This window comes from Nycticebus coucang, chromosome 9 (assembly GCF_027406575.1).
Source record: "Nycticebus coucang isolate mNycCou1 chromosome 9, mNycCou1.pri, whole genome shotgun sequence".
In the NCBI taxonomy this organism is placed as follows: Eukaryota; Metazoa; Chordata; class Mammalia; order Primates; family Lorisidae; genus Nycticebus; species Nycticebus coucang.
In genome coordinates, this window is record NC_069788.1 from 115,363,008 (window position 1) to 115,375,101 (window position 12,094).

The 12,094-nt window shown below is 39.9% G+C and overlaps 1 protein-coding gene across 1 annotated transcript; it reads right to left on the bottom strand.

The window, feature by feature from the left end:
* Positions 1-1,562: 1,562 nt before the first annotated feature.
* Positions 1,563-10,498, bottom strand: LOC128594789 (disintegrin and metalloproteinase domain-containing protein 20-like). The gene is made up of 2 exons (XM_053603654.1): positions 8,266-10,498; positions 1,563-1,855 (listed from the first exon to the last, which is right to left on the bottom strand). The coding sequence occupies exons 1-2, from the start codon at positions 10,496-10,498 to the stop codon at positions 1,563-1,565; spliced, it is 2,526 nt and encodes an 841-aa protein (XP_053459629.1).
* Between the last annotated feature and the right edge of the window lie 1,596 nt (positions 10,499-12,094).

Genomic DNA, 12,094 nt, shown 5'->3' on the forward strand with positions numbered 1-12,094 from the left:
CCATCATGTTGATTGGGTTAATGGCATCAAGCTGACAATGGCGTGATGACTCTGTCTCAAATCTCTGGCAACAACTAACAGCCACTTTTGATGAATACTTACCTTAGGCCTTCACACTGAAATGGACACCTTTTTTGTTCATGGCCCATAGCCTGAATTATCAAATGCTAGTCAGAAATATCAAATAGTCTGGCACACCTTTTAGCTCTTCTCAAGCTAAAACAAGTAGTTCACTATTTTTCAAGCTAGCATGATAAACACAGAGAAAACCACACATATTCACACTTATGGAACTACAGACAAAACAGCTCAAGGACAACAAAAATGCTTCACAAACACAAAACAGACCAAAAGGATATAAGAAGATATTGCAAAGGAGGAAAAAGAGAGAAAAGGCTACATGGCCTGCAGCTGTAATGCTTCGACCCACAGTCTCCTCGAATGACTCTCCTTGTTGGATGACACACTCTCCTTTGGATCATGAGGACATAACCTGGTTCAGTAAGTGGTCATCCCACCTTGTTTTCAGTAGATAGTGGTGCCAGATACAAATGTGGCAACTGATGTTTGACAAGGGTACAGTAAACAGGGGTTAATAACCATCCACTACATAAAGATGCAGGTTACTGGCAAGACATGGGGACAAAAGAGCTATACAAAATTGGACATACTACAATGTCATACGTGGTGACCAGATGTTTTTTCTAGTTCCTCTCCCCTTTGGTGCTACTCTCATTCCCATTTGATATTTTCAGAAGGAATTGACCTGAGACCCAAGTCCTTAAAACATAAGGAATGCAATCATTAGTGCCTCTCAAACCCTATTGTAGTGCACTATTTCTGATGCGATTCTTCCTGTTTTCCCTTTAGCTAAAATAATATATCTGTCAACATATCAGGCACTCAGGTTCATCCTATAATTTACAGACAGGGTGTGCTTAGACAATTCCTGATCTTTGAAATATAAGAGCCTATGATTTTGATAACCAGAGGCATTAAGAAGTGATATGTCAGTGAACAATCACTCCCAATGTAATGATTTAATGACAAAGATCAAATGCCAAAGATGTTGCATGTGGAATACCCCAGGCATAGCACAACATGACTCTAATAATGAGAATTATGAGAATGATAGGAGACAGCACTAAGGGCCTAAATTGCTCCAGGTCTTTCTTAGGTGTTTTCTATTATCAGAAAACTTTGGGGAAGCATATTTTATCTCCAAAAACAAAATGTCAACCTTAAAACTCTGAAATACTAAGACTTTGCCTGTGATCACAGAGAAAGCAGGTGGTCAAACCACTGTTAAAACTCAAGGCGCCTATGACCCCGGGATTTTTAAGCTTCCTACCACATCACTGCCAGAGTTAACTTCTATGCCTATTTGTTTAATGCTAACAATGAAATGGACAATTGGCAGATATCTAGTACATAGAGAAAATGACCTTAAGACTTGTTAAAATGGAGCCCGGCCCTTAGCTCCCAAGATGCCCCGCCGTGCCTGGTACTGCTTCTTCCACCAACCTTCTTCTTTCCCCGCCAGTCACTCCTGGGACCTGCAGTCACATCTGCTCCTGCTCATCCACAGCCAGGGAAGGTGCGGGGCAGTTTCCCAGAGTGCTCTGCAGGAGGTCTTTTCTCATCTTCACCTCTTTCCAGGTCTCCTCCCACAAAACACTACAACTCCCAGTGTCCTCCGTGAGGCTACAGTGGCACTGTAGAGCCTGGGCCCTGCCCCTGTCTGCTGAAGTCTGCTCACGAATGCTGTGGCACGAATTTGGGACTACAACGTAGACCTGAACGGAACCGAGTGTGTTACCCTGGCAGTGGTGCACTGGATCCAAGCAAGGAACAGCTGATGGGAAAGGGGAAGAACTGGACAGGAAGGGAGAATTCTGATGCCAAGATGAAGCAAAGTATCAGTCATTTTTCCATCCCAAGAAAGAGGGTAAAGTGAAGAAGCCTGAGAAGGAGGCATCCAACAGCAGCAGAGAGATGGAGCCCCCTCCAAAAAGCCTGCCCTGGACTGCCTGAAAGTCTCCCTTCCTAATCCTGCCACATCTCCTGAGAACAGCCCTTCCCTCTCAAATACCTCTCCCATAGGGGTCTCCCCAGTGGGGATCCTGAAGCGCCGTATTGCAGGTAATCTGGTGGATCTGAGCTGCACTAAGAGAGAAGGCTGAAGAACACACATCAACCCCACTGAAGTGAGCTGAGACCACAAGGATGCAAACAAAAGCTGAGACTTCAACCCAGAGTAAATGTTTTACTAGGGTCGAACAGAAACCAGGTGAAAACAAGACAGAACCACTTAGCCCCACCACAACAGACAGGGCCCCAGTTCTCAGGCTACAACACTGTACTGGCCCTCGACAAAGCCTTAGGGGAAAAACCAAAGGGAGTAAAACAATCATGGGGCGGAATCAGCGGAAAAACTCTGGTAACATGAATAACCAGAATAGATCAACCCCCCCAAGGAAAGATATGGCAGATGTAATTGAAGATCCCATTCATAAACAACTGGCTGAGATGTCAGAAATTGAATTCAGAATTTGGATGGCAGACAAGATTAATAAAGTGGAATTAGGAATTCGAGGAGAAATTCAAAAGTTGTCTCAAGAATTTAACAAATTAAAAGACAAAACCACCAAAGACTTAGATACACTGAAGCAAGAATTTGCAGCCCTCAAAGATATGTAAAGTACAGTAGAATCCCTCAGCAACAGAATGGAGCAAGCAGAAGAAAGGATTTCGGACATCGAAGATAAAGCTTTTGAACGCTCCCAAATTCTCAAAGAGGAAGAGAAATGGAGAGCAAAAATGGATCATTCTCTCAGAGAGCTCTGGGATAATTCGAAGAAGGTCAAGATACGAATAATTGGAATTCCGGAAACCAATGACGTGACTTCCATGGGCACAGAGGCCTTTCTGCATAAAATTATAAAAGAGAATTTTCCAGACATGCCTAGAGATTCTGAAATTCAGATGGCAGACAGCTTCAGAACCCCAGCACGACTCAACCTCAATAAGACATCCCCCAGGCATATCATAATTAACTTCACTAAAGTTAATATGAAGGAGAAGATTCTCAAGGCTGCCAGGCGAAAGAAAACCATTACCTTCAAAGGGAAGAATATTAGAATGACTGCAGATCTCTCTGCTGAAACTTTTCAAGCTATAAGGGGGTGGTCATGACTTTTAATCTCCTAAAGCAAAATAACTTTCAACCCAGGATCTTGTATCCAGCTAAACTGAGTTTTGTTTATGATGGAGAAGTTAAATACTTTAATGACATTCATATGCTAAAGAAATTAGCCATAACCAAACCAGCTCTTCAGGATATTCTCAGACCTATTCTCCATAATTACCAACCTAATCTATACCACAAAAGTAAACTCACTCAGAAACTTTGGATCAAACTCCAACTTCCACACTGGCTAAAGGATTAACAATGTCCACTGGACCTTTGAAAAACTCCATACCCCAAATTTCACCAGATTTATCAATAGTCTCCATTAATGTGAACGGCCTAAACTGTCCTCTAAAGAGGCATAGGTTGGCTGACTGGATACAAAAACTCAGGCCAGATATTTGTTGCATACAAGAGTTACATCTTAACTTAAAAGACAAATACAGACTCAGGGTGAAAGGATGGTCATCCATATTTCAGGCAAATGGTAACCAGAAAAAAGCAGGTGTCGCAATTTTATTTGCAGATACAATAGGCTTTAAACCAACAAAAGTAAGGAAGGACAAGAATGATCACTTCATATTTGTTAAGGGTAATACTCAATATGATGAGATTTCAATTATTAATATCTATGCACCCAACCAGAATGCACCTCAATTTACAAGACAAACTCTAACTGACATGAGCAACTTGATTTCCTCCAGCTCCATAATAGTCAGAGATTTCAACACTCCTTTGGCAGTGTTGGATCAATGCTCCAAAAAGAAGCTGAGCAAACAAATTTTAGATTTAAATCTAACCATCCAATATCTGGATTTAGCATACATCTGCAGAACATTTCATCCCAATAAAACTGAATATACATACTTCTCATCAGCCCATGGAACCTACTCCAAAATCGATCACATCTTATTTCACAAGTCTAACCTCAGTAAATTTAAAGGAATAGAAATTATTCCTTGCATCTTCTTGGACCACCATGGAATAAAACTTGAGCTGAGTAACAACAGGAATCTGCATACTCATTCAAAAACATGGAAGTTAAATAACCTTAGGCTGAATGATAGCTGGGTCAGAGATGAGATCAAGAAGGAAATTGCCAAAATTTTGGAACAAAATGACAATGAAGACACGAACTATCAGAACCTCTGGGACACTGCAGAGGCAGTTCTAAGAGGGAAATTTATAGCACTGCAAGCCTTCCTCAAGAGAATGGAAAGAGAGGAAGTTAACGTAATGGGACATCTCAAGGAACAGGGAAAGGAAGAACATTCCAATCCCAAACCCAGTAGAAGAAAAGAAATAACCAAAATTAGAGCAGAATTAAATGAAATTGAAAACAAAAGTATAATACAACAGATCAATAAATCAAAAAGCTGTTTTTTTGAAAAGGTCAATAAAATAGATAAATCTTTGGCCAATCTAATCAGAAACAAAAGAGTAAAATCTCTAATCTCATCAATCAGAAACGACAATGACGAAATAACAACAGACTCCTCAGAAATCCAAAAAATCCTTAATGAATATTACAAGAAACTTTATTCTGAGAAATATGAAAATCTGAAGGAAATTGACCAATACTTAAAAGCACGTCACCTTCCAAGACTTAGCCAGAACCAAGTGGAAATGCTGAACAGGCCCATATCAAGCTCGGAAATAGCACCAACCATACAAAATCTCCCTAAAAAGAAAAGCCCAGGACCAGATGTTTTCACGTCTGAATTCTACCAAAACTTTAAAGAGGAATTAGTACCTATATTACTCAACCTGTTACAAAAGGTAGAAAAAGAAGGAAGACTACCCAACACATTCTATGAAGCAAACATCACCCTGATCCCCAACCAGGAAAAGACCCAACAAGAAAAGAAAATTATAGACCAATATCAATAATGAATATAGATGCAAAAATATTCAACAAGATCCTAACAAACAGAATCGAGCAACACATCAAACAAATTATGCATCATGACCAAGTCAGTTTTATCCCACCGTCTCAAGGCTGGTTCAATATACGGAAATCTATAAATGTAATCCAGCACATAAACAAATTAAAAAACAAAGACCATATGATTCTCTCAATCAATGCAGAAAAAGCCTTTGATAATAGCCAGCATCTCTTCATGATCACAACACTTAAGAAAATTGGTATAGAAGGGACATTTCTTAAACTGATAGAGGCCATCTACAGCAAACCCACAGCAAGTATCATATTGAATGGAGTTAAATTGGAATCATTTCCACTCAGATCAGGAACAAGACAAGGCTGCCCACTGTCTCCATTGCTTTTTAACATTATAATGGAAGTATTAGCCACCGCAATTACGGAAGAAAAGGCGATCAAGGGTATCCATATAGGGTCAGAAGATATCAAACTTTCACTCTTCGCAGATGATATGATTGTATATCTGGAAAACACTAGGGACTCTACTACAAAACTCTTAGAAGTGATCAAGGAATACAGCAGCGTCTCAGGTTACAAAATCAACATTCATAAATCGGTAGCCTTTATATATACCAACAATAGTCAAGTTGAAAAAACAGTTAGGGACTCCATCCCATTCACAGTAGCACCAAAGAATACGAAATATTTGGGAATTTATTTAACAAAGGACATGAAAGATCTCTATAAAGAGAACTATGAAACTCTGAGAAAAGAAATAGCTGAAAATATTAACAAATGGAAAAACATACCATGCTCATGGCTGGGAAGAATCAACATTGTTAAAATGTCCATAATACCCAAATCAATATATAATTTCAACGCAATCCCTATTAAAGTTCCACTGTCATACTTTAAAGATCTTGAAAAAGCAATACTTCATTTTATATGGAATCAGAAAAATCCTCGAATAGCCAAGACATTACTCAGAAATAAAAATGAAGCAGGAGGAATCACGCTACCGGACCTCAGACTATACTACAAATCAATAGTGATCGAAACAGCATGATGTTGGCACAAAAACAGAGAAGTAGATGTCTGGAATAGAATAGAGAACCAAGAGATGAATCCAGCTACTTACCGTTATTTAATCTTTGACAAGCCAATTAAAAACATTCAGTGGGGCAAAGATTCCCTATTTAACAAATGGTGCTTGATGAACTGGCTGGCAACCTGCAGAAGACTGAAACTGGACCCACACCTTTCACCATTAACTAAGATAGACTCTCACTGGATTAAAGATTTAAACTTAAGACATGAAACTATAAAAATAATAGAGGAGAGTGCAGGGAAAACCCTTGAAGAAATCAGTCTGGGCGAGTATTTTATGAGGAGGACTCCCCAGGCAATTGAAGCAGCTTCAAAAATACACTACTGGGACTTGATCAAACTAAAAAGCTTCTGCACAGCCAAGAACACAGTAAGTAAAGCAAGTAAACAGCCCTCAGGATGGGAAAAGATATTTGCAGGTTATGTCTCCGACAAAGGTTTAATTACCAGAATTTACAGAGAACTCAAACACATTAGCAAGAATAGAACAAGGGATCCCATCGCAGGCTGGGCAAGGGATTTGAAGAGAAACTTCTCTGAAGAAGACAGGCGCACAGCCTTCAGACATATGAAAAAATGCTCACCATCTTTAATCATCAGAGAAATGCAAATCAAAACTACTTTGAGATATCATCTAACTCTAGTGAGACTAGCCTATATCACAAATCTCAAGACCAGAGATGTTGGCGTGGATGTGGAGAAATGGGAACACTTTTGCACTGCTGGTGGGGATGCAAATTAATACATTCCTTTTGGAAAGATATATGGAGAACACTTAGAGATCTAAAAATAGATCTGCCATTCAATCCTGTAATTCCTCTGCTGGGCATATACCCAGAAGACCAAAAATCGCATCATAACAAAGATATTTGTACCAGAATGTTTATTGCAGCCCTATTCATAATTGCTAAGTCTTGGGAAAAGCCCAAGTGCCCATCGATCCACGAATGGATTAACAAATTGTGGTATATGTACACCATGGAATATTATGCAGCCCTAAAGAAAGATGGAGACTTTACCTCTTTCATGTTTACATGGATGGAGCTGGAACATATTCTTCTTAGTAAAGTATCTCAAGTACGGAAGAAAAAATACCCAATATGCTAAATTATGAAACTAATTTACGGCTTTCACATGAAAACTATAACCAGTTACAACCTAAGAATAGAGGAAGGGGGAAAGGGAGGGGAGGGAGGGGGCAGGTAGGTAGAGGGAGGGGGATTGGTGGGATTACACCTGTGGTGCATCTTAGAAGGTTATATGTGAAACTTAATAAATGTGGAATGTAAATGTCTTAGCACAATAATTAAGAAAATGCTGTAGAATGTAAATGTTTTGGCACAGTAACTGAGATAACGCCGGAAAGGCTATGTTAACCACTGTGATAAAAATGTGTCAAATGGTTTATGAAGTGAGTGTATGATGCCCCATAATCATATCATTGTATACAGTTATGATTTAATAAAAAAAATTAAAAAAAAAAAAAAAAAGAAAATGCCAGGAAGGCTATGTTAACCATTCTGATAAAAATGTGTCAAACGGTCTATGAAACTAGTGTATGATGCCCCATGATCATATCAATGTACACAGCTATGATTTAATAAAAAAAAAAAAGAGTTGTTAAAACAGGCAGCACCTTTGGCTCAACAGAATAGGGCGCCAGCCCCATATGCCGGAGGTGGCAGGTTCAAACCCAGCCCTGGCCAAAAACTGCAAAAAAAAAAAAAAAAAGAGCTGTTAAAACAAGTGCATATTAGTGCAAATGAGATCTGCTAGAGGAGTATTTAGAAGATGTTAGACCTCAAATCTTCGATGAGTTCAGATCCTCTTGTTAGTGTCTAAAGGTTTATGCCACCATCTATAAGAGTATTGGGAACATGACCAGGCAGGACATGGCAAGTGGATTTAGACACATAGATCCTTTTTTAATTGCCAAGTGATTTTATTTCAAGATGACAACTTCCAGAACTGCTAAAAGAGTAGGCAATTGTCAGAGTGATTATTGATCATTTCTCCCAGTAAGTGGTGAATGTGATTTCCTCCATTGCATGGGATTTCATTAGTATTTACTTTTTCTTAGCTTTACCTGCAGGTACAGTGGCTTGTACTTTTGTTTCTTTTACTTGTCGTTTTGTTTGTGTAAAGGCACCAATGATAATTACAAACAGGAAAAGAGCATAACGAGTAATCACAAAAACTAGCATCATGTTTATATTCACATTTATGTCATATCGAAAACCAAGTTCTGTATCAGGAGGAGGGCCACTGTTTATACTACCTCCAAGTCCTTTGATGTCACAAAATGGTGGTTTCCAGCCATGCAAACAGTGACAATTTTTGATATTGTTACACACTCCTCTGAAATTGCATTTCTTTACATTACAGTCAAAATGTATGTCATCATAAAAGGTACAATTCTGTCGCACACAATATTGTCCTGGGCCACATGTTGCACCATCCACTACAAGCCCCATTTCTGGCAACTCCGTTCCATGATGTGCATCATATCCAAAACATTTTTGTGCTGGAGCATCTCTTAGTAATATATTACGAAATGTGGTGTGCTCACCTCCACCTGGAATATACTGGACACCACTACAGTGCAGCATTCCACAAAAAACATCTTCTTCTTCACATGCAACTGGCCTACTTCCCCCAGAAACAATCTTTACCCCACAATTTCCAAATCGGTCCCCCATTTTATTCAGCTGTTTATAGCATTCTGCTGGACCATCTTTTACTTGGTAGCCAAAAAGTGCTTGACACTGCAAAGCACGGTCACTGCAGTTTCCTCTCACACAAACAGCTAATGCTGAGCATGGAGTTCCATCCTGGATGTAGAAATCATCTGGGCATGTCTCATTTTTCCCATTACAGTATTCTGGTAGATCACAAATACCAAGTATCTCTCTGCAAATCACTCCAGGGGGAGAATATTTACACTTCTGGCAGCAAATTCCCGTATTACATTGACTGCCAGATTTAAGGACACAATTGGTCTCGCAGCATTTATCAAGAACACACTCTTTAAGAGAGCCACAATCACATTCTTCCCTCCCATTTTTGATCCCATCTCCACAACGAGGAGCCTCATAAGGAAAGTTATGATATGGAGTGTTTGGAAGGCTCAAACAAGGATCCCAATTAAAAACTGTTTTGTGTATTGTATCAAAAGAACAGTTGCTCATCACATCTCGAAGACCAGGTGGTTCTTCCATAACACAGTGGGTTCTTCGAAAACAATAACAACCGTATGTATCCTCATGCACATTAAGGACATGACCCAATACATGTGCTGAAATAGTTGCAGCCAAAAAAAAGTGAACCCTTTCAACATAGACATACAATACTCCCCAGTTGGGATTGCAGATCCCATTATAAAAGCCATGATATTTTTTTCCTCCTCGAAGTACATGTCCTGTAAGAAGAACTGAAGTATCATGTGGAAATTGCCAATACCAATTCCAATATTTCCACAAACCAAAATCTTCTGCAGCTTTTGCAGCAAGTAAATTGTCAATGTTATGGTGGTCATTATCATCCCATATGCATAGCATACGTATGAAGACATTTAAAAAAACTGCCTTGTAAATGGTATGGAGTATGCTGTTTAAAATCAGTACATTGTCTATTACGCGTGTCGCATTACTTGCCTGCACCCGGTATAATGAGTTAGAAATCGTGTAGTGAATTTTCAGATTTTTCTGATGATGTCTCCACAAATAAACAGGGCCCGCTCTAGGAATCTGAGTAATTTTTTCCTTTTCAAATGCTTCATTTGTCCTTTTCTCCTCAATCATACACTTTTCAGCCTCTCCCGGTCTTTCTTCTGCCACAAGCAAAGATACCAGATGCTCAAATTTGGAAGAAGTTTCCAGGGGTTTGATTTCATAAGTCAAGTCATCCACCTGTATCATGCCACGTAGGCCTCCGTAGCAAGTGTCCAATGTGGCCATAGACCCAGGAACTCCTTCCAGGTAGCTGTAGTAGTAACAATCTCGGGGCACAAAGGGGTAGTTTTCCTCCGTGGCCCCTTGGTCGTTATCAGTGATAACAGGAAAATGTCTGGGCAGCAGGTCCTTCTTAAGCTTCATGTGGATCACGTGCCTTTTGCCCCAGAAGCGAATGCTGTAGGAGAGCTTGTCTGGCATCTCAACTCCACCCCTCCTATGGGGCACTTTTCTGGGGATCACAATTTCGGAGGAAGCGAAGCGCCATACTGGAGGAACAGGAGAGCAGCAGGCAGGGGATAGAAGTGGCCAGAGCATCAGTAGCCAGAAAGCACTTGTCAGGGGGACTTGGACCCAGGCGGGCCCCATGAGTGAGGGAGCTTTTGACCACAGAAAATGTAGTCACCTGGGAGGTAGCCAGGACTATCCCCCACACATCAACTGTCTCATAAGGAGAGCAGAGTGAGGCTACAGGCTTGGCACTTCCTGAGAGGTGAATGGGTAGGGTTAGGCTGTTACATAACAATGGTGTGTTCATGTGCTCATCAGGGGAGGCTGAGCTCAGTGAGCTGGAGAGCATAGGACAGGGGGCCTAGGGAAGAGGAACAAAACAAAACAAACAAAAAAGAAACCCTAGAGGAAAAATAGTGTGTACCTGAGCTGAAAAGTTCCCTGTCCTCCAAGGTTAGTCACAGGTAGGGGGGAAATGAATGATTTTGGTGCAATGAGTGGGTTTAGGACAGTTAATGAGTTATTATTCTTCTTTAACCTTAAAAGAGAAAAGCATTCAACATGTAATTAAAAGAAGGAATGATACTCAATGGTAAATAGACCGGAAGCTCCTCCTTAAAGGAATTTTGAGGGTAAATTACAATTTATAAAAGTTGAATGGAGTTGTGTGCGATTGATGGAATGTAAGAGTAAACAAATGTCTGGAGTAGAAAAATTCATGTGTACAATGATAGTATCTTATGGAGGACTGAACTCTGACCTTTATTTCTTTCTCCTGCCCAAGTTCCTTTCTAAGCAGCTTGGTGAGTCACATGTACCATGAAAAAGTCTCCTTAAATGGGTTGAGATTAGCCAGTGTGATGTGGCTTACTTTCTGACCTGATTCTGGTAGAGTAACACATGACCTATCAAGGACCCTCTTATCTTAACTCAAACATTGTAGCAGACCTCCTATCTTAACTCAAGCCTTTCTTTTTACTGAATCAGGATTTTAGATAAAACTTAACTTTTTCAACCACTTGCCAGTAAAGAATATCTAAAACCTACCTAAGGCTTATAAACTCCTGCTTTAAGATGTCCCACCTATTCAGGCCAAAGCAATGATACTTTTTCAATGTATGGACTTATGGTTTTACCTGTAATTTCTGTCTCCATGAATGTATAAAACCAACCTGTCGCCTGCCTGCTTTTGCTGCATTTTCTCAGAACTCTTGAGACCATGTTCTCCAGGCTGTGGCTGCACATATTTAGGTCATAATAAAACCTCGTTCAATTATTTCACAGAGCTGTGGGTTTTTTTTTTTTTTTCCTGGTGATGATATCAAGTTAAACTTATACCTACCTTATAATCTAGCAGTTCCACTCCTAGGAGCCTCCCTGTATCATCCTCTCCATGAATATCCATAGCAGCATTATTCATAAGTTTATTCCACAATCTGTGCACCAGAAACTAGGTTTTAGTAGGTGAGTGCATAAAGGAACTGATATATTCATTCACTGGAACAATTCCCTGTACATATAAGCACAGTTGTTATCAGATGAAGAGGGTCTGGTTGCCCTGTCACTGTCCAGCCAATATGCAGAATTGGGGAGTATGTTCAAACCAGCTTTATAATCAGAAGGCCAGTGATTCTGGAGAACAGTGAGAGTAGGCTCTCCATTCTCTTCTGCCTCAGTTACAGTTCTAATAGTTTTTGTAGTGAAATACAAGGAAATAAACCTAGAAAAAAGTAA